Below are 27,558 nucleotides of genomic sequence, written 5' to 3'. Positions count from 1 at the left end.
TCCACGCAGAATCCTTTTTTTTGGAGTGCTGGTAGGGAGGATTCTGTGGGTTAGTATGCTGTTCAGAGGTATGTTGGAAATATTCTTTGAGTCGGAGACGTCGAAAGTAGGATTCTAGGTCACCGCAGAACTGTATCATATTCATGGGTCTGGAGGGACAAAAGGAGAGGCCCCGAGATAGGACAGACTCTTCTGCTGGGCTAAGAGTATAGCTGGAAAGATTAACAATATTGCTGGGTGGGTTAAGGGAACTACTGTTGTGGCTGCTTGTGGCATGTAGCAGTTTAGATAGTTTAGTGTCCTTTTTCCTTTGTAGAGAGGCAAAGTTTGTCTTGTAAATGGCTTGTCTAGTTTTTGTAAAGTCTATCCATGAGGAAGTTTGTGTGGAAGGTTGGTTTCTTATGAGAGTATCCAGTTCTGAGAGCTCATTCTTAATCTTTCCCTGTTTGCTGTATAGGATGCTGATCAGGTGATTTCGCAGTTTCTTTGAGAGTGTGTGACACAGTCTCTCAGCGTAGTCTGTGTGATATGTAGATTGTAATGGATTTTTTACCTTTAGTCCTTTTGGTATGATGTCCATCTGCTTGCAAGAACTAGACAAATCCATGGAGGATAGGTCCATCAAAGGCTATTAGCCAAGATGGGCAGGGATGGTGTCCCTAGTTTCTGTTTGCCAGAGACTGGGAATTGGCGATAGGGGATGGATCACTTGATGATTACTTGTTCTGTTCATTCCCTCTGAAGCATCTGGCACAGGCCACTGTTGGAAGACAGGATACTGGGCTAGATGGACCTTTGGTCTGACCCTGTATAGCTGTTCTTATGTTCTTCTTATGTTCTTATGGCTGTTGGCCCATTGGAACGTGCAACATTGTCTATATATTAGTGAGTTCAATGAAGTTGCTGTTGTTACACACTGCAAATGGCTTCCGGTGTGCAATTCTTAACATGCAGCTCTCAATAATAACGATGATGGAAAATTGTTACCATGAGTGGCCTGTTGCAAATGAATTTGTGATGACATCCAATTCCTGGTGGATGTGGCCACATCCTAGAAATGCAGCGGCTAGTTCTATCTCCATGCCCTTTCCATCTTTAGACATAGTTAGGTTGTGTGGTGGAGACTATTGTAATGTGGATACCTCTTTGCTGGGAACATGACAGAAAAAAAGCAACTGATTTTACATAAGCTTCAAAGAGCCCTGAAAATAAATTTTTGTCATTATTGACCAGGACTGGATTTGAACTCACCACCTAAAAGGGGCAGGCTTTGTCTCCTAGTACCACCAATCCAAAGCCATCCAATTTTTAAAAGTATATATAAAAAAACAATTCTGGGAGTTGTTTGATAGTTTGCAAGGGCCAGGGACTTGCAGTCACTTAGAATCAACAATAAATGTATCTTCTCAGCTAAATAAATAATGAACCAATTCCAGGTACCCACCAGGTGTCTCACTTGGGGGGTTCCATTAAGCATGTGGGAGGAGAGAAGGAGACAGCAAAAAGAAATGCTGGAATTTCTCAAGTTAACAAATAACTAGGTTCGTTTACTGTTGGGCTCCCTTAAAACAAAAAACGCAGTCCAAGTGTATCATTCGGCTTTTCTGGGATACTGATGTTCCTCGGTGTTTTTAACAGCTTGCAAATTCCTATCATTATAATCAGCCTGATCCCGCTGTGCTCTCTGTCAGATCCCACAATGGCTATAATCTGGCACCTGCTTGGTACAAAGCTTGGAAGTGAGGCTGGGTGCCCACAGAATAAAAAACAAGTGTGCGCACTGCAAAGGGGGAGGATAGGAGGGAATTTAGGAACAGTGGTGACAGCCTTTTTTCTTCTCTCTCAGCAAGGGAGTCCTAACTATGACAGGTCATAAAAAACCCTATTGTTCTCCCTTAGACCTCCCTCTTCCAGATGCAGTATCACACCTCCTTAACCAGCGCAGTTCAAATAAAATCAGTGATCTCATTCTGTCTTCTACTGACTACAAAGGCTCACACAGCCATCAGATTTATAAATTAATTCATTTAGAAGACAGTCTTACCTCACCCTGCTCTGGTTGCAGAGCCTTTCTCTGATCCCTCTTTGACACAGATACGTTTCCTATAAAAGATATTATTTTTTAGACAACCTAACCTTTTCCAGGGTTGTCTTTCAAATTCCTCTGTGCAAATCTCAGCTGATTGCTTCAAGCTGGGACCATATCAAGTGGATTATTCTGATGCTAAATAAACAGAGCCGGCTACTGACAAAAAAAATTGCAAATCTTGTCTACCCTATGGGCTAAATTGGCGCCACTGTGATCGATGCAGCGGCATCGATTTAGTGGGTCTAGTGAAGACGTGATAAGTCAATGTGAGAGCACTCTACCATCATTTTAATGAATCCACCTCAACAAGAGGCAGAAGCTACGTCAACAGGAGAGCGTCTCCCATCGACAGAGCAGGGTAGACACCACTTTAAGTCGATGTAAGCTACATTGACTTAAGTTACATTACTTATGTAACTTAATTAGCATAACTTACATCGACTTAGAGTGCTAGTGTAGACTAGGCCTTAGTGCAGGGGTTCCCAAACTTGGTTCGCGGCTTGTTCAGGGTGGCGGGCCGCGAGATGCTTTGTTTACCTGAGCGTCCGCAGGTACAGCCACTCGCAGCTCCCAGTGGCTGCGGTTCGCCATTCCCGGCCATGTCTATGAAAACATTAATAAAGTTCAATATCACTGAGATCTTTCAAGAATCCTTGCTTAGTTTCAGTAAGTAGGGGGCCCTGTAAACACTCAGTACACTACATGCCCCATTTTATTCACAAGGGAAATGTTTTTTTTTTTTTTAATGGTCAGTGTTATTCTTTAAAAGTGTCTGCCCGAACCAGACAATGTTAAATAACAAGCTGAGTTCTTGTCTAGCTAAATATAAACAAACCAGTGTTCTTTCCTATCACAGTGCACATTCTCTGACTTAATTCACAGCAAGTTGAAACAAAAGTAAATCAGGTAAGCCTAGTGGCTAGAGCACTGGACTGACATTCAGCAGGCCCGGGTTATAGTCCCAGCTCTGTCAATGGCCTGCTGGATGACCTTGAGCAAATCACATCGCTGCCCCAGGCCTCTGTTTTCCCATCTGTAAAATGGGGATAATGATGCTGGCCTCCTTTTATCTACTGATGAAAAGTGCTTTATGAGATCTAGATATGATTATTATTGCTTCATTTTTAAATTTGGCTATAGTAAAGATTGGTTTAAAAATACAATTCAGGAATCTGGAAGGTGGGAACTATACTATAGGAAAACTTTCAAGGTAGGTCAGTTGTTAGATCAAACTGCTTTAATAATAACATAATGATAATACTTAGCCCTTCCATACAGTGCTTTCAATCGTCAAAGGGTTTTCTAAATATTAACTGCTCCACTCATCTCTGCAAGTGTTGCTATCTCCATTTTAAGACAAGTAAAGTGAGGCAGAGAAATCAAGCAGGCTGGCCTTTCTCATATGTCTGGAAAACACCTAGCATACTCTGGGCTCTACCGTGAAGAAGTCAGCTACAATACACACAACAATCACCACCACCTCCACAAAACAAGGCATCAGACTCAGTGCTGCAATCAGATCCTAGGAGTTTCCAGCTCCCAGTCCTGTTCTGAGCCCAGGCCTCTCTTAGCACAGTCCCTTTTGCTGAGTCTAAAGTAATTAGTATGAACCTGACAGATTGAAGAGCACAAAATAGATAAAGAAGTATGTGCAGGTCAGATTATAATATGGCCATACTCTAACATATATTCTATGGGCTCCTTCTGCCCTACGTGCTCCCCCATCATCCCAGGGGCTGAGAGATTCATCTCAGTCCATTCATCTAGCTTCCTGCAGAGAATGACTCAGCGCACGCATACACACAGAGCAAATCCTTTATATTTCTTGTAGGTAGTGCTTTTCATGAAGGAACTTAAAGCATTGCATCAACATGAATTAATTCAGCCTCACAACACCCCAGTGTGACATGGTATTCCATATTCTTTATGAAAATATGCTGATCATATGAGTATGACATAACGGAGATATACTATGATGGCTCATGTGAGATATCATTGGAAAGGTTATGATTTACTGAATGCAATTATCCAATTTGTATGCCTGTTTAATGAAGTTAGGAATTGACTATGTATGTGTATTTCAACTATGCTATTTTAGGTGACAGCCACTGCTAACACTTCAGGTACAACAATGGAAAAGCCAGACAGGGCGGATGGCCCATCAGTGAGGACAATGGACTGTGAAAAGCTTGGCCTTCCTATGGACACTCTGCACTGCCACGGACTCATGGATGCTGTGATCAGGGCCGGCTCCAGGGTTTTGGCTGCCCCAAGCAGCCAAACAAAAAAAACAAAAAAACAAACAAAAAAAAGCTGCGATCGCGATCTGCGGCGGCAATTCAGCGGGAGGTCCTTCGCTCCAAGCAGGAGTGAGGGACTGTCCGCCAAATTGCCGCCGAACAGCTGGACGTGCCGCCCCTCTCCGAAGTGGCCGCCTCAAGCACCTGCTTGGTAAGCTGGTGCCTGGAGCCAGCCCTGGCTGTGATACTAGAGTCAGGTGGTCTTGTCACCTGATACTTAAACATTGCCTGGGACTTCTTATAACTTTCCACTGTAAGGGAAGGGGGGGGTCAAGTTTGGGAAACAAAGGATTTCCGCCTTATGTAAATCCTATTTAAGGGTGGGGCGGAAGGCCAACAGGTCTCCTCCTCTCCATGGATGTCTGCCTAAGAAGAAAGACTGCAAGAGTCACCTGAAGGGAACGCAAGGGGGGAGTCCAGACTGAGACAGGGTCCAGACTGAAAAGGAATATAACTGGAACTCTGAACCACAGAAACTTTACAAAGTGCCTGCAACAATATCTAGGGTGAGAAATACTATTTGTAACTGATTTCTTTAGTGAAACTAGCTTAGTTTGCGTGTTTGATTTCATTTGCTTAGTAATCTGCTTTGTTCTGTTTGTTACCCCTTTCAACACTTAAAATCTGCCTTTTAGAGTTAATAAAATTTGTTTTGCTTATTATTAAACCCAGTTTCTGTAATTTCTAACTGGGGGCACAAGAAGTGTACACACCTCTCTCCACATTGCGGGAGGAGGCGAATTTCATAAAACCTTTGGGTTTGTACCCCTTAAAAGGAGTGAGCACCAGAGTGCTGGAGCAAGTCCCTTAAACTGAGATTTCTCAGAGCTGATCTGCAGCTGGGTGTGGCCCTGCCTGTGTGTGTGCTGGAGGAGGCTTTAATAGCCTGGCTCAGCAAGACAGGTTAAAGGAGGCCCATGCTGGCAGAACAGGTAGACTCAGTGGTATCTCAGCACATCAGGTGGCTTCCTAAGGGGCATAATCTATCACACCTGGTGAGTGAGGGATTGTTGCCCCTTTTATATTGATGGAGAAACTGAAGCATAGGGGAGATAAGTGACCAGACCAGGATTAGACAAAACCTCAGTAGCAGAGCCAGTAATAAAATGGAGGCACCTCACCTCTCAGACCATACCACCTCTCTGACTGAAATGCAACTCCTATTACTCAGGCTAAATAAGAAGGAACCAAGCGTGCTGTAATCATTCTGCTTTACTTTTCAGGGTTGATCCAGTACGTTCTTGTCATCGGCGCACAGCAGGCTGTGGTAAGCTGTTGCTCTTCAGGGGTGCATCTGAATTGAAGTGCTAGGCATAGTAAGGCACACTGAGGTAGGTCTGCACTGCAGTTAAACACCCACAGCTGGCCCATGACAGCTGACTCAGGCTCGTGGGGCTCAGGCTGTGGGGCTGTTTAGCTGAGGTGTAGACATTCAGGCTCAGGTTGCAGCCTGTGCTCTGGGGCTTCCCTCCTCAGAGGGTCCAGCCCGAACATCTACCCTGCAATGAACCAGTCCTAACCCAGTAAGCCTGAGTCAGCGGGCACAGGTCAGCCGCTGGTTTTTAATTGCAGTGTAGACAAATCCTATGTGGCGCTAAGACTCAAGCCCCCTATATGGCTGCTCTCTCTCACCATTCTCTGAGGAGACATGGGCTTATGCATGATTCTCATCATACTAAAAGGACACTTTGCTATGCATTCCCCTCCTACGCCTTTTTTCTGCTATTAGGCAGGATACAGCATCACTCATTACCTCAGAATCAGGTTCTCTGTGCCCCAGACCTACTCTTTTTACCTGTGTTTTTTTTACCAGGTACTCTTCTTCGGTACCATGCAGGATCTGGCCTGATGTGGACAAACAAGAGATACAGCTAGTAAAAAGATCTGCAGTACCATCAGCTCAGCAATTTCTCCAGATTCCTCTCTAGGACCTGAATTTATGAGCTGTGGGCTGAGCTGAAATGGTGACCTTCCACAGTTACCATATGATGCAGTTCAGCAGTGATGGTGAACTCTTCAGCAGCGTGCAAGTTTACTGACTGATACACGTTACGCACACAAGTAGGAATTTCATCACACACAGATATGAACGTAAACACTGCTAATCTCTTCTTTGCTCCACTTGCACAATGATGTAATTACAGTGAATGACAAAACATTATATGATATGATGCAATGCAGCATATAATAAACTAACATCCAATTCAGTGGCAATCCATAGGAAAACAACTTAAAATACAGAACTCAGTCTATGGACCTCATTCAAAGCCCTTTGATCTTTTTCTTTTTCTGGAGAAAGATGTAGCTGACTCTGATGAGAAAGATATTTTTCTGACACTATCCTGTTTTGTTCTTCCTGAGATGATGGTTGAAAAAAACTAAATTGAAACAATATCAAGGGCAGTTTGTGTTGGATATCTGGAAAACATTCTCAACAGTGATACCTAATAGACAGTGGAATCATTACCGAAGTGAAGTGGTGGAAGTCACACTTGGTTCAGTTAATTTAAAACTAGATTGAACAAAGGATCAGTACATATAATGGAGAGAGCAGTTCGGCATTGGTATTTATGAAACCAGATCCTTCTTTGCATAAGAATTTTGCCAAGAACTTCGACTTTCCCTAGTAAAAACTCCCTGATGGTAATTCCCTCCACATGTGTGCAGACCCAGAGATTGCAGGTACTATCCGTCTGCTTTGCTAAGACTTAATAAATGATTCCTTCTGGTTCTAAAAGCAAGTACTTCTTCAATGGAGGTGGAATGGAAAGTGAAGGGACTCCTTTGTGGCATCTTTTGAACAATATTCGTCTAATAGCACATCTAGATAAATGCAGGAGCGACCGTGGTGAATTACTGCACACGGTGAACAGAGAGTCGTAGAAATCTCTGTGCCTCTGCAAAGACAAAACAAAATGTATTTTAGGTCAATAAGACCCTGTCTCCCATTAAACTGGGCAAATCTGGAAAAACACTTATAACCATCTCATGGTTCTATGATACATTTTGCAGCAATGACATATTCATTTTACCGAGCAGTGGCATCTAAGTGTGTGTCTACACCACATCAGGGGCATGATTCCAACTTGTGTAGACACACCTAAACTAGCTTTAATCTAGCTCAAATACTGGTAGCAGTGTAGCTGCGGCAGCACAGACTTTATCGCGGACCAGCCGCTGCAATAATTACTCCGGGTTCCAGATATGCTTGTACAACCCATGTTGAAGCCCATACTGTGCGGCTTCATTACTACTAGTACCCAAACTAGCATGATTGAAATGCAGACATATCCAAAGTGAGACTGTTACATCTGGCTCAGACTTTCAGGGTTACCTGAGTTTAAGAACAGCTGAAAGTATCTTTGGGTCTGATCTTTGTCATGCATTTTGGTACCAGATATGGCCTGGCTAAAGAGCTTGCTCATATACACCAGATGTGTTCATCATAAAATCCTTTAATGCACTGCCAGGTATGGCTTTAATAAGATTAGCTTTAAATAAAGTATTTTTATACACAGTGCCACCTAGAGGCAGAACAGTATAATACAGTTTGACATTCCATTACATCTCCCCCTTTAAGATCTACTTTCCTACCATTTACAGTATTGACACTATCACATTATCTTTGAAGTTCAGTACCTATCAGTCTGTTAAGTGTCTCAATATCATGCTAGTTTTCTAATTACGTGACCCAAACATGTAACAGCTTGGTCATCTGGCTGGCCATTAGTTGCAACGACTGTCTTGAGTCTTCTTCTTGTTCTGTATCTGCCTTTTGTAGAGTTTGCTCTGTTGATTGTTCTTTCTGAGGAACAAATTGTAGATGTCAATGACTTCTGTTGAACTCTTCACCACGGGACTTGATCGCATTTGATCTGGGTGCTGAATTCTTTCTCTTTACAGCACCTGGAATTGTCCATCCTTTTTCTCCATCCAATTTGACATAAACACAGTCACCATGTTCTAGACCCGGCAGTTCTCTAACTGAGTGACGTCTGTTGTAAAAGTGTTCATAAACTCACTTAACCTTTTTATCCGATTTGGCTACTCTCTTTCTGGCCACTATGGAGATAGGTTCTTTTCCAAAATAGGACCAGTAATTCTGAGTTGTCTTCCCATCAGGAGTTGTGCTGGACTATATCCAGTAGCCACTATTGGTGTAGATCTGTAACTTGAAGCATGAGCGGCATTTGGGGGAGGCATGGTAGGGGCATTGTCACCCCAAACTGCAGTGCCTTAACCAGAGTGGGGCAGGCCCAGGGGCAGCTACACACACACACACACACCCCTCTTCTGCTTCCCCTCCCTGATACCCCACACCATGGTCAGGTCGGAGGCAGGAAACCAGAGCTGGGCAGTGCAGGGCGGCTGCTTCTCTGGCTGGTGCCATGGAGCAGGCAGCCGTGTTGCTCCCCCATCTCCTACTGCTGGTGTCCAGGGCTGTGGATACTCCAAAACTCCCAGCCCCCTTTGACTGCCCATGCAGTGGGTAAGATCTGCCCGGAGGTGGGGCAGAACCACGCTCTGGGGTTGACAGGGCCCTCAGGGAACAGCAACCACAAGGGGGCCCTCCCAGCACACAGCCCCTCCCTGCACCCTGAGCTAAACCCCTCACTGCACACAGCCCCTAGCTACCCCCTGCATGCACCCTACTTTCAGTGGTTTTCAAAGTTTTTGAGCTGAGCCCCTGACTCCCCTTTTGAGTTAGAATTTTTGGTTGTGCCCCCCCGCCCAACCCAGACAGGCTAGGTGGCCTGCTAAGAGGAGTCAGGGGGTGGAGGTGGCACTCCCTTTCCGGGCCCTGCCATATGGAGCTGACCCCAGCCCCCTCCCCCCCCCCAAATGTAGAAGTCAAACTACGCCTATGCTCAGAAGAGCAAGGACTGGATCTTCCTACTGTAGGATTTTCTTGGCTGCCTGGACAGCACTCTCAGTCTCTCCATTCGGTCGCGGGTAATGTGGGCTTCTAATAATATGATCAAAATCCTATTTCATTTGGAATGTCTTAAATGCTGCTGCAGTGAATTGTGGTCCATCACCCATCATTTGTTGTTCTGGAATACTGATGTGAGCAACCATGCACTTCAGTTTCTCAATAACACTGTGACATATTATGTCTTTCAGGTACAAAATTTCTATATAGCTGGGAAAACAATTCCCAATGAACAGGTAATTATGTCCTCTGAATTTGCATGAATCTGTAACTAGTCTCTTCCAAGGTCTCTCTGGTAGAGGTGTTTGTACACTGTATAGTTCAGATTGCCTCTTAAGTGGATTTGTGCTGGGTCTCCTTTCAAAAGTTCAAGATCATCAAATCCTCCATCCAAATCTTCCACCTTTCTCATTAGGCCCATCATGGCTGCCACACTGTGGCTGGGGAAGTTGTTGGTCTTCGATCTTTTGAACACATGCACTCTGAATGCATAGCTTCTGTCTTTGTAAGTTGTTTCTGTAGTGAACTGGCCCATGCAATTCAGAATACCTCAGGGCTAGTGAAAGCTGTGTCAGATGATGTCAGCCCTTGGAGGGGTTGAAGGTGATTGTAAATCCCTTCTGAGCTAACTGTGATGTCAACTCCTGAGTCAATTTTAAAATCAATTATCTTGCCATGAATATTCAATTTCACTTTCCTGGAAGGCTCTATGTCTTCACACGTGATAGATCCCAGAAACAATGGCTCTTGGTTGTCTGACTGCTTTGGTGTGGCAAACAGCTGTAAAATGTCCATACTTCTTGCATTTAATACACCATCTGTCTCTGGCTGGACATGCATCATCTCTTAGGATATGACTTTTTCCACACCTTGTGCATGTAGGCTGGAATTTGTCCCTCTTAGGCTGAGAATTCTCATCAGGGGTCTTATGGTAACGACTTTTAGCACTCCTGCTGCATCTGTTCACAGCTTCTAACTTAGTGTCTTATTTGTCAAGTTTAGCAAGTTACCCATGTTGTTGCTGCCTCACCAGTTCAGGCTGCTTTGCTATTTGAATAGCTGCGGCTAGAGTTGGATCTCTCTTCATTGTAGCATCTGTGAAAGACTGTCTCTGGTATTTTCATGTTTTGCTTTCCCAAAATCAGTTTTCAACCAATGCATGCAGAGCTGCAATAAAACATGCACCATTTTCCCCTGGTCCTTGAATTTCCTGGTGAAAACGTGCTCTTTCATAGTTCTCTGAGATATAAAGTATGAATCAAACATAGTCAGAACCCTTTCATAGTCATCTTTGTGACTGTCATCGGTAAAGTAGAAGGATTTAAAGATATGTTCTGCTTGCTTCCCCACAGCATAAATTAAAGAAGATACTCATTAGTTTCCTTGTGGAGCATGGTAGCAATGTGAAATCTTGCAAAATACTGCTTCCAGTCTATTCTGAAAGTTTGTCAAAGCTGAAGTTCTCCAGGGCATTGAAGAGTGGCATGTTGATGAGATCCTGCAACCTTTGTTCCCTCTATCTGCAAGCTTTGTTGCTGTTTTCCTTTTGGTTCTGTTCTTAATCCCACTGCTAACACCATTTCATGTACTTCTGTACTAGATATGGACTGGCTAAAGAGCTTGCTTATCCACACCAGATATGTTCATCATAAGATCCTGTAATGCACTGCCAGGTATGGCTAGGATTACCTTTAAATAAAGTATTTTACACACAGTGCCACCTCGTGGCAGAATAGTATAATACAGTTGCTCATTCTATTATAATATTCATCCCATTTATACCAGCTTCACATTGATGTTCCTCCATTGACTTCAGTGGAGTTATTCCTGATTTCAGAGGAGACTCAGGGTATGTCTATGCTGAATTTTTTCACCTAAATTACCCCAAGCCCAGGCCCCTTCTGTTTTCATCCAGCAGCCTTAGTCATGGATGTCTATACATGTCATGAATTTCCTTCTGGAGCTATGACCAAATTGCTAGAAATACCATAACAGGGCTCAAAAACATGCAGTGTCACATAGACGCAACATGGCATTTTTATACTATTCACTGATGTTAGAAATCTACTCACTGAGGGCCCTGCAGACAGGTCAGCCACAGTCACAATCCTTGCTCTCCTTGACAGCAAAGACTGCATGCACCTAGCAGCAGCAATGGCACTAAACTTTCCAAAGTTTCCAAACAGCCGTCCGCTTCCCTCCATCCTAGCCAGCAGAGATGAACTGGGGCACGATCAACACATGCTAGACTGAGTTAATGGATAATGGAGCTCCCATGCCCTGGAGAAACTGTGCCTGGCTCAGCCAGAGTTCCTCTAGGGACTGTTACTTAGAAAAGTTCCGAAAATGGAATTTCCATCCCACAGGAAATTTTGACATTTTGAAATTAGCTTCTGGTCCAAATCCGAATAGGAAGTTCAAATATCAAAAAAAGAAATTAATAGAATGAAAAATTCTGAAAAGTTCTGACTCAGAAATGTCAAAACTGAAAATCTGTCATTTCAAAGAGACATGTTGATGCGGCAAATCCTTTTGTTTACTTATTTTGAACTGAAAATCAGAAACATGGTGACTTTTTATGTCCAAATGAAACAAAACTTCTCATTTCATTTTAAAATGCTGGTTTGAAATGAAAATGGGTTTTTAATATTTCTTAATGGAAAATCAGTTTTTTGGGGCTCAGAACATATATTTTCTGACAAAGAAAAAAAATCATTGATGACCATACAGTATTTTTCTGTGAGAAAACTTTCCACATGAAAAATGTCAAGTATCTCTATTTTTCCTGCTGTGTACTCCTCCGATACCCTGTTCAAAAATGAACTGTCACTTAAAGTTGCAATGTAGACCTGAATATTCCATATAGCTCTGAAATTCTCAGGGCTACTGCTTAGAACCGGCACTGCATTCTCTGTTTCCTGTTTCTGTGTGCAAGCCATTTTATAAAATACTCGTCCTGTCCTCTTGGATTAGGCTTTCCAAAGCATTATCTGTAATTACAATCACTTCTCTGTAACTGGGTGGAAATGTTAGGGAGGCAAACATTGCAAACACAAGTGGAAGCTCTTTAAAAGATTACCTCAAAGACGTCATCGGGTATAGCTGCTCTCCACTTTGATGTTGACTTGACATGTTCGTATGAGTTAATGACCACCTCAATGGCTTTTGGGTGGGAATGACAGGCCTGCAACACCTGCAAGAGGGAAGCAGACATTATGATTCTTTAAATTTCACTAGCACCTACCAGCTGCAGCTGAGATCTGTGCCCTGTTGTGCTGGGCACTGTTCAAAGACATAGTAAGAGATGGCCATTTACAATCTAAAGAGACAGGGCAGACTGAAGGTGGGAGAGGAAAAAGAGATGAATTACTTGCCCCCGGTCACACAGCAGATCAGTGCCACAGTAAGGAATAGAAAAGAGTTCTCACAGTTCCTACCCCACTGCCTTATCCATTAGGCTACATCTGGGTTAGAGTGTACCTTCATGAATGGCAGCAATCTTCACCCTCATTTCTAAAGGCTGTCAGTCACAAATGTACTAACAATTCCCCCACTCCCCTTCCCCCACATAGGGCATAAGTTTGATGAATGTTAATCACAGGAGTTTCATGCATGCCTGAGCAGAGAACAGGTCCTTGAATATGAACAAAAGTCCTGCCCTTACTAACACTGTAAAACAAAGGAAGGAAAATAACACTGTTATAAATAGGTAGTCAAGCTTTTAAATCATGCAAGAGCCCTGAACACAGTTCTGACTCTAATATGGCTTGTTAATTGAGAGTGGACCAAATCCTGCCCTTGCTCACATTCATGCAATACCACTTTGCATTTATTGGATGCTTACCTTTCCGCACAGCCTTGTGCAGGCATTAATAATGTACGCCTCCGAGCACCCTTATGAGCTAAAATATCACATTACGTATTTTACAGGTGGTTAAACTATGGCATGGAGACTTGACACACCATCACACAGCACAGGGCCGGCTCCAGCTTTTTTGCCGCCCCAAGCGGTGAAGAAAAAAAAAAAGATAAAGCCGCTATTGGCGGCACTTGGGCGGCAGCTCTACCGCACTGCTTAATTCTTCGGCAGCAATTCGGCAGCTGGTCCTTCCCTCTGAGAGGGACTGAGGGACCCGCTGCCGAATTACCGCCGAAGACCAGGACGTGCCACCCCTCTCCATTGGCCATCCCAAGCACCTGCTTCCTGCACTGGTGCCTGGAGCCGTCCCTGCACAGCAGGTCAGTGGCAGAGACAAAAATAAAACACAGGAGGCCTGACTCCCAGTCCTCTACGCAATACTCTCTCAAGGGAAGGCCCAGTCTATACTATGAAAACAAGCTGGTCTTGACATACGAAATTCCTCAAACAGTGGTGAAAACACCGTAGGTGCTAGCATAGACAGGTTCATATTATATTCCATACTCAGTACAGAAAGCCCTCTCCTCGCCTGGAGTAATGACATATCTCTATATTGATGAGTGCCTTGGATTTTGCAGACCTCAAGAAATTCTTTGGGGGATATTTTGATCTTCCTCCCCACACTCTCTAGTCAACCCTCTTCCTTGGCTTTTCCTATTCATACTGCATGTTAGAAGAGGACTAAAACTCAAATGTGATGCCTTCGAATTTCAGGGGTAAATGATTCATCATAAATTCATGGATTTCAAGGCCAGAAGGGACTGGTAGATCACCTTGTCTAGCCTTCTTTATATATCACAAACCATTAAATGTCACCTGGTTCCCCCTGTATTGAGCCCAGTAATTGGGGTTTGACTAAGGCATATCAGTATATCTGAAATGAGGGAAGATCTGAATCCTTAGATTTGAACCAACACTTACAGTTTTGGTTTCTGGTTGGCTCCAAAACCAAAAGGGGTCTATTTCTGGCATTAGTAGCAGCTCTCTTGGAACAACGAGAAGGGGCAAATCTCATGAGAACAGCTGATCTTGCAAGATTTTTGTCATTTTGGGCTAATGTCTCACAAGAACAGGTCACAAGGTTTTGGCACCATCAAATCCTGATTCAAACCCTAACCTTATTTGAACTCAAATCTGAACTTTGAATCGGTCCCTAAAAACTAACCCAGATCAAAATATCATCTCTTCACTCTAACTTTACTCTAGAATAGCACCATTACACCATATACATCCTTCACCTTGTGGAACTGTGGAGGATATATTCTAGCTGCTCCATGATTCAGTAAAAGTTGGTAGCAGATTTCAGGCTGGGCAGCTGGCCGCACGGATGTCACTTTCAGAACATATTGTATGGGGGCACAGCCATTGATGTCCATCAGGTTTGCTTCAGCCCCAGCCTCAAGCAGTACGTGCATCAGCACATGGTCACAGTTCCAGGCAGCCTTGTGGAGTGGTGATTTGAAATCTTCATCACGAGAATTAACTTCAGCTTTATAGTCTAACAGCATCCTACAGATTAGGTGGTGTTCCATGCTGTACACCTGCTCTTTAAAGCGAAGGGCCCAGTAAGCTGCACAGGCCAGTGGAGTTTCCATGTGGGCATTGACAGCATCAACATTTGCTCCTTGGTCCACGTAAAATGCCACCAGTTCAGGGATGCCAAAACGTACAGCTGTGTGCAGGGGAGTCTCTTCATCCTGATTGTTTGTTGTGATGTTCACATTTGCTCCTGTTAAGAAGAAGAATCAAGGGAGACAATTGCGCAAATACACATTGTTTTTCTAAGCCAGTTTCACAAAGATACTGTACATGATGGCTCTGTTCTGTAACCAAAGCTCCACTTATTATATCCTCTTTCCCCACCTCTCAGTCTCTTCTCTCTATGCATACATCTCTATTTAGGTTTTCATAAGGTCACCATCACCACAAAAAAGCAAACACAAAAATCTCTTTCTTTCTAAAGATGCATACATCTCATCTGGGCTGTCTCTCTAAGTATTTATAGCACACATATCACTTGTTTGCCTGTCTAGCTCAGAAGTTCCTCCCAGAGGGCCACATGATCTCCTCCACAGCATGCTGCAGAAAGGAGAAAAATGTGTCAAGAGAGCAGTGGCTCTCCTGCTCAAATACCATGTTAACTGGCAGAGGATCAGAATATGAATAGATCAGAATTGTCACCTCTCAGTCAAGTTGCAGAGGCCTTGCAGATTGGCTTTCCATTGGAAGAGAATTGAGAGTCTGGGTATATTCTTAGTTCAGCTTGTTCATTTTACATTATATACATAAGTTCTTGAACAGAGGTGGTCACAAACAGCATGCAGGCAATCCCCCCTTTCAGGAACCTCAGCATAAGAATCACTGCCTAGTTCTTAGAGAGCAACTCTGTCTCCAAGAATTGACTCTAGTTAGAGGATTTAAGGCACAGAGCAAACTGCCTTACTGATTGCCACAGCGCCCCAAAAAGAAATTTCAAAGCATAACTAACAACAATACAGCATTTCTTCAAAGACTGGACACTACTAGTATGGTAAGAAAAAGAAATTGTAAGACTAAATGAGATCGCCACCTGGTGGCTCCAGCCATAAGACTGGAATAGACTAAAATAGCCTCCTGGCTGCAGAGCTGCCTGGCCTTGCCTTTGCCTAGCAGCTGAGCGAGGGGGATGTCGCCACCTCTGGGGAGCCCCCCAGGTAACCCCTGTCCTGTGCCCCAACCCTCTGGTCCTTCCCACATCCAAACTCTGCTGCTGGGGGGGGGGGTGCATGGTGGCCCGAGACTGTTCCAGCAGCAGCGATTGGCGCAAAGGTTGCCTAAGCTGCCCCTGAGCCAGGCATACCAACCACTGCAGAAGTAATGGAGGTCACGGAAAGTCATGGAATCCATGACGTCCGTGACAAACTCACAGCTTTACCAATAACTGATGGTTAGGGCACTCACCTTGTTGGTAGGAGAATGAGGCAGAACAGTGACTTAAACCTTGGTCACCCACTTCCCAGATGAGCACCCCAACCACTGGGCTATCGTCATTCTTTGGCTTTCTGCCCAATGAATATTTAATTATTTATACAAAGTAGAACAGCTCCAATAGGAGAGATTGGGAGACACCTGCCCCAGAATAGCCAATAATCCATTGGTTGAGGTAGTCAACCAGGCTGTGTGAGATGGAGATTCAAATCCCTGGTCTGAATCAGGCAAAGCCAGGGCTTGAATGTGGTTTTCTACATCCCACAGGAATGCCCAAATCCCATCAGGTTATTTACTATTCTGGGGTCTCCTCTGTCCAGGAATTCCATCCTGGATCTAAGAAACTTTCCCAATAAAAGTTTAGTTGAAACTGGTACCGTCCCACAAAAAGTTTTGGTTGCGTTGAAAAGTTCCCGACCAGGTCTACTCAGGAGCAGAGTCAGGGCCATGCAAATTTCCAAAAATCTGTTGGAAATTACCACCAGCAAAGTCTGCTGTAACTCGCACCCTCCCCTGGAGCAGAATATATGGCAGGTACAGAAGAGGGGGCACAGTCAGTGGCCCCCTTAGGAGCCAACCTTTCAAAGAGACTGGGAAGCTGTTTGGAAGGATACGTGTTCCATGTGGAGATGGTCCACGGCAATGGCCTCTGAGTTTCCCATGCCTCCACCGTAGAGCAAAAGCCCGCGAGTTTTTTAAAAATCTATATTTGGATCCAGATGCAACCTTCCCAGCTCGGGCCTATTTTTATGTTTTGGGTTCATTCCGTTTCAGGTCCAAATCTGTATCTGAAATTCTTTCTACTATAAATTAGGCAGTGAAGAAAAGGGGATACTTTTGACTTCTAATGCCAGTAGAAAGCCCCTCACAAATCAACACACCTGACAGTGATTGCTGCATGCATCTCATGAATAGGGAGTCCAGGAGGAAAAGCATTTTGAACCAGACCCTCAGGTGGTGTAAATCAGTGTAGCTCCACTTAAGGCAGCAGCTGAGGATCAGACCCTTTTTTCAAGCTGGTAATAGGGTTGGTATAACTGCAGCATTCGGTGCTAAATTAATATTCCTGATGAAACAACAGCACCATCTACTGAGCAATCAGTGTCTGCAGCTTCTGAACGATGGCCAAAGGAAAAGGACCATAAAGTCTGTCTTGCTATTTATGTTGTTTCTGCCAAAATCATTAGGGGGTGTCTTTATATCCTGATTACTGTGGCTGAATCTCTGACCATCTCACTCCATCCTAGCGACAAATAGTCTGCCCCCAAGTAATTGCAAGCCATTGCAGAAGCAAAATTAAACACTGTTTATAAAACAAGTTGACAGATTCCACTTCCTAGAATGGAGGGGAATCAAACTCAGCAGAATGAGGAGCACAGAAGAGGGTAAGTGCAAACATCATAGATTTCCTGATGCTCAGTCCTATAGAAGCCCCTACATAGCTATGTCTACAGTGGGCTGATTCCTGATTTTGTGCCAGCATCAAGAAGGGTGAGGAGAAAGCAGTATGAAAAATTTAGGTCTGGCTCATCAGGCTGAGGGACAGGAGGTTTGCTAACATTAACAGAAAAGGGGGAAACAGAGAAAGATGAAGAGCTCAGTTTTAGTCACACCGAGCTTGGGTTGTTGCTGTTCTATTAATCAGCTGCCATGTTTCACCCCAGAGGTGGTTCCATTTTGTGTGGAGTCCCGATATTGAGCTGGCATAGGAGTTTAAGTTTGTAAAGTGCTTTTGGATGAAAGGAGGCTCTGTAATTGTAAGGTATTATTATGTTAGTGATAAGTGGGAGGAGGAAGGCTTTAGAATACATACTTTCATTTAGATGCATCTTACACTGCATTTGCAAGAGCACATTTGACTTTTTATGCTTTCCTATGGTAGCGAAACTAACTCCTGCTGTCAGGATTATTTGCTTCAGGCAGAATAAAATTGATGGCGTTAATTTTCTTTTCTACTAAACAAAATAACAGGTATCTTCTGGCCGAAGGAAAGTAGTGTGGTAATTTATTTGGGATCTTAGATTGCTTTGCCCACAAGGCATATGCTGGCTCTGAGAACTCAGGCTAAGGAAAGGTCTGCAGTAATGACATATGTAGCAAATGAAACCAAAGCACTTGCATTTGCCATGATTCTGACAATAGGTGGGACTGATAGCATTGCCTAGTATTGAGATTACCCAGCTCTTTCCATTATAAGACCCTGTTTTCAGTTGCCATGCTTTAAGCCATGCTTTAAGCATTTGGGCTGAAATTTCCCAAGGACTGGTTGGTCAGGGAGACAACAGAAGAGAACAGGGAAACCCTGGCTGTGAAAGAGATTGAGAGTGGATGAGGAGGAAGAGAGCATACTGGGACTGGCTGGGCAAGGAGACTGGGATTATGAATGAGTAGGGCAGTGGGAAGGAAGTGGGGGAAATGTGATGAGGAAGCAGTGTGACGAGAGAAATGGGACTGCTCTGCAAAGAGAAGGGGACAAGGAGTCACTGGAGGGAATTGAGATTGGATGAGGAGCCTAGGGAGGGATACTGGAGGCTGTGGGGTGGAGAGAAACTGGGTGCAAGGAGATGATAGATGGGGAGCAACTGGGAGTGGTTACTAAGGTTACCCAGACTGGGTGGGGAGGGGTGAGATTGGGATGGGAATTCCTGGGGACGAGAGGGGATTTACTGGGCAAGGAGACAGGAACTAGGATGAGAAGCCTGAGGAGTAGAGATTGGGAATGGCTAAGTGAGGAGAATGGGAGTGGGATGAGAAGCCAGGCATGGGGATGAGACAGGACTGGGATAGGAATAGATTGGAGAGGAAGGGGCAGAAAGGGCCATGTTTGTGGGGATGGGCATAATAGTCTGTGCCCAGTAGGGCACAATACCCTCCAGGAACTGGAATGGAACCCAAGATCTCTGAAATCTTACTATTTCTCTGCTGTCAGCAAATATCTGTGAAACCCTCTGGCAAAGTGTCTCATTCCCTGCTAGTGCTGGTCCACAAGGAGGATAACAACCTACTACTGCTATCAATTACTCTGTTAACTCAAGTGGCAGAGTTCTATGTAACGCATCTAAAGGTTTCAACCCTGCTGATGACCCAGGTGGGTGTCATTATGATGGCATATTTGTTTTTCCAGTTGCTTTTTTAAAAAACCTAGGAAATTACACACAAAAAACAACATTAAAAACATTATTACGGTTGCAAAGTCAAACACTCAAAAGTTAAGTAATGGCAGAATTCAGGTTGTCTGTGCATATGCATTACAATACAGACTAATTGCATTATTACTTTTTGTTTTTTATGAATGGGACCCCTGCTTCATTTAGTGCACAGGATGGGCCTACTCTAGAGGATGTATCAGAGGTGGGAAATGAAGAAAGTATTATTAGCAGTATCCTTACTTTGTTTGTTGCAGAAAATACCATCATTCAGGAGTCTTAAACCCAAGCCTGCAAGGTTCATGGGTATAGCCCTGCACCAATCCTCCACCTAGCAGCCTATTAGCAATAGCCTACCTGAGACCCATAAAGCCCAGCCCCAGTGTGAGTGCCCATCCTGAGGTGCAATTGGCAGAGTCTCAAAGCAGCTGATTAGCCAGCATCAGGAACAGGAAGCCGTCTGAACAATTAGGTTTCACCCTGCTCTGGGCTGTGTGGCTTGTACTACCCACTCCCCGGCTCAATTTCCTAGCATTCCAACCCAACTTGACCTGTGGTTGCTGACCTTCAGTTTGTCTCCTGCCTCTGACCCGCTGGTAGCCTGTCCCAACCTAGACTTTGGTTCCCAACTTGTGGTTCTGATCTCCAGTTTGTCTCCTGCTTCTGACCTCCTGGTATCCCAACCCAGGAGTCCTGTCTCGTGACTGCAGATTCTGGCTCCAACTAGTAGGTCTGGTCACCCATGACCTGGACATGACAGAAGGCATGCAAGGGACTGCAGGAAGACAAAGCATGGTTTCATGGTTAAGGCAGTTGAATACTGCTTTGGAGAGCTGGATTTTATCCCTGCCTCTGTCACAGGGTTCCTATGTGATACAAGGGAAATCACTTGCATCAAACTTCTCATACACAGTCACAAATTGGGTGTCCCTCATTTTCAAGATGCCTGACTTGATACCCTAGGGTCTGATTTTCAGAAATGCTGAGTAATCACAGCTGCAATTGAAGTCAATGGGAGCTGTGGTTTGAACATAGTGCTAAACTGTGCTAAATACTCTGAAAAATCAGTCTCAAATTGGCCAAAATTAGTGGACACTTTTGACCTTAGCCTCTCTGCCCCTCTATTCTCCATCTGTAAAATGGGAATAATGAAACCAGCTCATCTCACAGAGGTATTGTGAAAATAAATTCATTAGTGTTTGTGAAGTGCTCAGATACTATACTGATGAGTGCCATAGAAAAGCCCAGAAGAAAAGTGTGATGGGGCATCTGCCCTGCACTGGCCCTGATAGGGTTAAAACCCAGCTTGGAGGGCTGCAAGAAAACAGCCAATTAGGGCAGTGGCTGCAGCAGGGCCGGCTCCAGGCACCAGTTTACCAAGCAGGTGCTTGGGGCGGCCACTTCGGAGAGGGGCGGCACGTCCAGCTGTTCGGTGGCAATTCGGCGGACGGTCCCTCACTCCTGCTTGCAGCGAAGGACCTCCTGCCGAATTGCCGCCGCAGATTTTGTTTGGCTGCTTGGGGCGGCCAAAACCCTGGAGCCGGCCCTGGTCTGCAGCCAATTAGGGCAGCTGCTGGCCCAACCAATCAGGGCCCAGCTGGCCTATATAAAAGGAAGCTGCAGCTCAGACCAAGGGAGTCTGCTGCTGGAAGCCCTAGGGAGGGGGCTGGCTGACTGGCTCTGTGAATAGGGCTGCTAGGGCTTGCAGGCCTGAGGCCCTGGGAAGAGGCCCAGGGAATTGAGACAGACTGGTGGAGAAAGAAAGGAGGGGTAGTGGAAAGCTGTTGTTTACAGCGTCCCTGGGCTGGGACCCAGAGTAGTGGGTGGGCCTGGGTCCCCCCACTGGCCACTGAAGAAGCAGCCAGGCTATCGATTGCCGAGCTGCTGTGAGAAGCGGCTAGACTGTTGTGAAAGAAGTCTCTTCACTCTCCCCAGAAGGGGGGAACCTGGAGTGTGACATGGTTGGAGGGCTGTGCCACGAAGCAGAGGCAGTGAGACTGGAACTATAGTGGGTCTGCAGGCAGAGATGAGAATGGGAGAGCCACCACCACTGGAGGGCACACCTGCTGACCAGAGCTAATTCCCGAAATGGCCAGCAGGAGGCACCAGTGTGGTGAGAGACCCCATGGCAGAAGGCAATAATTGTCTTCAGAGCCTGGACCCAGACCCAGAGTCTGCAGTAAATAAAGCCAGGGGCCACACAATTAACAAGGATAAAACAAGCTACTGAATAATCGGTTGGTTCATTCATTCACGAGTACTATCCATTCGGTGCTTAAGGAGGCAGAAGTCCTGTGATCATGTAATTATAGACTGTATCCTAATGTATATGGACAAAGGGACCAGACTAGGCTTGCACAGGCAACATTAATTCTGGTATTTCCTAATTTTTGAGTATTTGATTTAGCAACTTAATAATGTTCTTTGAAGATAGCTTGGGGTGGGGGAGTTGTAAGTAATATTGATTTTATTTTCTTCCTTTGCAGTTATTTTAAGAGCTTATCCTGCTTCCATTGAAGTCAATGGGAATTACCCCCCACCTACACGCACACACTTCTTGTAACTTCAGGACAAAGACAAAGCTGTAGGCTTTTGCGGGGGGGCTGAACTCATATGAAAAACACTCTCGGTTTATCTATCAAAGATACAAACGCCAGTGCACATTATGACTGTGTGCATTTATTTTTGCAGCTGAGGCCTTGCCTACTCTGTGTGGACATTAAAGACCACTTTTGGCATGAGGAAGGGTTTGCCCTGGTGCCCTGGATTGAAATTTCCTGCTCTCCAAACTGCAGCTGGGCTGCTGCCCTCCTCCTAGTTGGCTGTGTTTCAGTGGGGCTCTATACGCATTGTTTGTGAAGCACTAGGGGGCTATAAAAGCATGAAATAGGATTATTTGCTTCTTAACAGAATAATACAGACCCTTAAACTCCTGCTAAACCTCAGAGGTACTTGTCTGTCTAAGTTATAGTCTGACTTACCTCTCCAAATGAGCTGCTGGGCACAAGGCACAGAGGCCTTTGTTGTACAGAAGTGTAAGGGTGCGTGGCCGCTCATTGAAAAGCAGTTAACGTTCGCTCCATGGTTGCAAAGGATCGTGAGACACTCAACGTTTGCCACGTCACATGCCACGTGGATAGCAGCTTTCCCATTTGGCTTGTAGTTGATGGCTGCTTTGTGATTTAACAGTACCATGAGGCTCTCCAGGTATCCATACAGGGCTGATATGTGCAGTCCAGTGGCCCAAGATGATTTTAACTTATAACTAGGCAGCCAATATCCTGTAAAATTGAAGATGCATTACCAGCCTTGAATAAGAATCTTCCAGATGAGCCTTTAAATTAGACTAATTGGAGGAGGGTGGAAGGGTGTTGGAGTTCAGCTTTAATTTATCTTAATGTAATTTAATCAGTTAGGGTCTAGTGTATGCAAAGTGCTCTGGAGTAATAACCTTACTTTCATTAAGCACTGCCAGCATGCAGGCTGAATGGATTGATTTTTGAACAGATGAATTGCCACGTAACTGAACTCAAAGGGTAGTTTTGAATTCCTGCAACCTCCAAGACTGAATAAAAAGAAAATAGGATCTTTGATCTGGTAAGACCTGAGCAAATGCTACATTTGAATAAAAAGCTGCACTCAGGCTACGTCTACACTAGGAGTTGGTGGTGTGCTTCCCTGCTCATGTTGGACATGCACTAGCTCTCCTTGAGCTAGTGAGCTAAAAATAGTAGTATCAGAGGGGTAGCCGTGTTAGTCTGAATCTGTAAAAAGCAACAGAGAGTCCTGTGGCACCTTTAAGACTAACAGAAGTATTGGGAGCATAAGCTTTCGTGGGTAAGAACCTCACTTCTTCAGCCTTGCATCTGAAGAAGTGAGGTTCTTACCCACGAAAGCTTATGCTCCCAATACTTCTGTTAGTCTTAAAGGTGCCACAGGACCCTCTGTTGCTTTTTAAAAATAGTAGTGTAGCTGGGGTAGTATGGGAATCAGCAAGAGGCAGCACCGGCAAGTACCTACTCGGGGGGGTTCTGGTGGGTTTGTACTCAGGTTGGCTAGCCCATGCTACTGTGACTACACTACCATTTTTAGCACACTACACTATCATGAGCATGTCTTATGAGAGCTGAGTATCGCACCCCTAGGTTCTAATGCAGTACTCTACTCAAGTTAGACCTCTGACTCAACAGGTAGCACATCATGTTGTTCCTTGGGTAGGAGAACTCAGGATTTCACATCAGGATCTGGGGTCTGCCTTCCTGTGGAAGGGCTCATGATGCATGTTGCATGGTTGCCCCCTTGCAATGTAGCTACAGCAGTATTACAGACTTACTGTCACCTGCTACCCTTCGCAGGTGTAGGTCCGTGTGATGGCAATGACATTTTTGCATGAAATTTGGTTCCAAAAATGTTCACTGTTCTTTCTGGCAATTTTGCTGATACCCCCTCTTCCCTCGACATTTTACCCTGTAGCAATATCTTGCAACAGTGGTATTTTTTTCTTTGAAACACAGGCTCACATTACAGAACCAATTACACTTGAAAACAGCATCATGGCCATCGCTGACATTTTCCTTCTGGGCCTGGAGGATGAAGGAGCAGGGTGGTGGCTGCTGCTGCTCCTGATTCCCGTCTCACTCTCCCAGTTTCTCTCTGACCAGAAGGTGCTGCTCTTGCACACAGTGGCCTGATCACCAGTCATCACTACTGTTCTGAGGTGGATTCTCCTAATCGCAGCGATCATCAAGCCACCAAAATTAGAATGGCGCTAGATCGAATATTGTGTCATTTTTGCCAGTCTGCACAAGGGTGACCAGATGTCCCGATTTTATAGGGACAGTCCTGACATTTGGGGCTTTTTTTTATATTGTCCCCTCTTACCCCACACCCCTGTCCTGATTTTTCACTCTTGATATCTGGTCACCCTAATTAGGCCAAACCTACTGGCCAGCACTAAGCAGGACACGACAGCACCCACATTAAAAAAGCAGAACTTAGAAACGTGCGCAACTATTTTATCTTCTCCACACGGCACAGCGTCTGTAGTGAACTTAGTGTGTTCCCCACCAGCATCCCCCTATTGTACCCAAAACATGCCTGGTTCTTGATGATTGCACATAGTCTCAGAAGTGGTGATTTTAATAAGCTATATAAAAGTAAAAGAAAATAATCTGGAGCAGGAGCAGCAGAGTTACAAACTTTGTGTCCTGTTCTCTAACCAATACCCGTTCTAAGTACAAAAATGTACATTGAGACAAAGATAAGTTTCAGTTAAAATTCAGGAAATGCGATATGTAAGATTGAACTGCATTGAACATATATAAAATTTTCTATTTCTGGCTTTCCCCCTCCCATAACACACATACCCCGGCCATTCTCCTCCCCGCATGGTGGATAAATCCATAGGCTTAATACTGCATTGGCATAAAATGCATACCCCCAAAATATTCAGAACGTACATTGGGATCAAGGTAATTGGAAACTTAATTTCTGCACTTCCTAGCATACATGACATTAAATGTTCATCCCTAATGTAACATTAACATAGTTGCATTAGACGTATATACTATTTTAGAGAGAAAAAATAGGAACAGGTAGTATATAACTTGTTCTTGTAATGTTTGTTGTTTTCCTCTTCCAGTGGGTGTAATTCACTCTCCTCATAATTAAATTGGCAAGTACATATCTATCATATGCTTTGTTTGGTAATGTAGTTTTTAAAAAAACTCTATAAAATGCTTGATTTTCATTTAAATGTTAGTCATAAAAGTAGCTGTGAATGCAGCATTCTAATACTATGGCTATCTGCTTCCAAGATGTAGCAATTTATTTTGTGGAGAAATACAAGCTTTTATTACTACCAGTATGGCACAGCCTATATAGATGCAGAAGAGCAAGTTGCCTGACTCATACATCGACTACAAAGTTGGCCAGCTAGATTCAGATTCCAGACTTGTTGCCAATGAGCTATGGCATACAGAAAGAGCCCGGCTTTGATTTTTCAGTTACCAAGCTGAGCCTGTGAGTTGGTAGCTCGAAAATTCTTCTTTGTAAACTACAAATGGTACAAATTTGATATGGAAGTTCTTGCTAAATACACAAGAGCAAGCATTAAACACCACTATACCATTTTTATAGTTTTGCTTCATAGAGGCTTCTTGTGCCCCAGGGCACGGGCTATTTCCAGGAGCAGTCCAGGAACAGGAAAGTGAAAGAGTTTGGGCAGAGAAGACTAGTCCTACCTGAATCCACCAGCCATTCTCCTCAAGAGAAGAAACAGAGCAGCCATGGGGATATAGTATCATCCTATTCTGATCCTACAAAGCTCCTGGCAAAGCTCCCATTGAGTTGAATGATGTAGGATCAGGGCTTTCATGAGGATGGTTTCTTTCTGCCCTCTTGGATCTCCCTTTATCAAAGCCTAGTTATTCAGGCTGTTCAACAAAGACAGGATTTCCCCTAGAGTCAGTGGAATGCCCTCAAGCAACAAAGAGAATAATTGCATTGTTGTGATTTGGGGAGACAGGTGCATGTGCCTCATGAGGGAGGAAAGACCCCTCCAAAGGGGATAGATCTATGGCCGTCTTCATTCAATTTGCACATTTTAAATAAGATGGGTCAAATTTGTAGGAACACATGAACTTTCTTTAGTCTGAGAGCAATACAAGAGACAATATTTTAAGGAGTTATATTCATCATTGTGTGAGATTGTTCAGATCCCATCCAAGTAAAACAAATATTGATTGTGCATCACCATTGTCTCTTTGAAACCAGAGAAGCAAAAACCATGTATCGAACACACAGGAAATAAGCAAAGGTGAAATTATTAGCCCTTCAAACATGGACAAAAAAAGGTTATTTGTTGTACTAGCTGAGAGATTGAACTGAAGGTGTTTATTTCCATGTGTGCTTAATACCTGAAAAAGGCAGCTGATTTGCTTCTTAGATTCATGTGAGAAAATCTTGCAGAAAGTAAATATTGGGATGCTTTGATGCTAGCTGAGCATAAAACCTGCTTTATTGCTTTAAGATATAAATGTGTTGGAAATTTGTCAGTACCTAGCTATGAGCTTTTTTATTTTTTTCCATCCCGCGAAGAGGATTCTGTGGCTGAAGTGTTTGTTTTGACTGTTTTCCCAGGGTGGCAATGGATTACTTGTTCTGATTTAACAATAGACTATGGCATCTCAATTCTATGATTTTGAAAAAGAAAACGTCTCCCATCAAATAACATTCAAGACCTAGGGCATTTCCTATTTTTACTAGAAGCTGAAAATGGGAAGCTTGAAAAAACAATAGGTTTCTGGGTGGGCTTGTTCATGTGGATTGATTGGGTATGTACAGGGAATTTATATATACCAATATATTTACATATTCTGGCTGTGCTCTAGGGTGCTCTGCGGGGGGAAGAGCAAAGGAATCCTTTCTCCAGGCTTTCGCGAACCTACAGGTCTGAGGATGGTGGTGGGCTTGCCCTCAGCCTAAACCACCAGATAAGATGTAAGGAGCCTCTGAAATAGGAGGCATACTGCAGCAGTAGCACACCATGTCTTGGTGACTTACATGGCCACAGAGGAGGGAGCAGTATTAACCCATTAGTTTTTAATCTCCATATAAATATATTTGGGATCATCAGGGGCTACTCTAAGAAGCATAAGGCCGAGAGACCTTTGACTGGTTATGTAGGTCATAGCTCATGAATCAATGTAAGCAGTATCATTTTGAAGGGATAAAACACGACAATTGTTTCTGCAAAAGTAAGTTACTAAGACCAGTTTGCTTAGGTTTTGCAAATGCAGCAGCAGCTGCTGCTGCTTTTACCTTGTTTGTATGATGCCAAAATCAGGTTCTCATCTTCCACTTCAAACACTGTGTCCACGTCTATTTGCTTTTGTATCAAAATATCTTCCAGCGTTTTGTAGTCATTTGATTTTAGAGCTTCAAGAAAAGCTTTTTTCATTAACTTGGCAGTCGCAGCCCGAGTAATCCTTTCTTCCATGCTCTCTCCTTTTGTATATGTCTCACCTGGGTCTATTCTCAACTGTGTTTGTTTATATTATGCACAGAGGGGTGTGCTGAGTTCCCTATAGTGCAGTCGCATGCTGGAGAGCCTGTAAACCAGAAGGTAATTTTATCTCAAAGTCATGCTGATCTGTTTGTTCTATTTAAGGAGCATTTCAGACATTGAAATGCCTATCTTGGAT

General features: G+C 44.1%; 1 protein-coding gene across 1 annotated transcript; it reads right to left on the bottom strand.

Moving 5' to 3' along the window:
- Positions 1–4,316: 4,316 nt before the first annotated feature.
- ASB4 (ankyrin repeat and SOCS box containing 4) lies at positions 4,317–27,558 on the bottom strand. Its single transcript, XM_005299852.3, has 5 exons — positions 27,176–27,558; positions 22,336–22,635; positions 14,480–14,970; positions 12,402–12,515; positions 4,317–7,286 (listed from the first exon to the last, which is right to left on the bottom strand). The coding sequence occupies exons 1-5, from the start codon at positions 27,351–27,353 to the stop codon at positions 7,098–7,100; spliced, it is 1,272 nt and encodes a 423-aa protein (XP_005299909.1). The 5' UTR covers positions 27,354–27,558; the 3' UTR covers positions 4,317–7,097.

The sequence above is a fragment of the Chrysemys picta genome, chromosome 2, assembly GCF_011386835.1.
Source record: "Chrysemys picta bellii isolate R12L10 chromosome 2, ASM1138683v2, whole genome shotgun sequence".
NCBI lineage: Eukaryota > Metazoa > Chordata > Testudines > Emydidae > Chrysemys > Chrysemys picta.
This window is presented reverse-complemented; position numbering and strand designations above follow the sequence as displayed.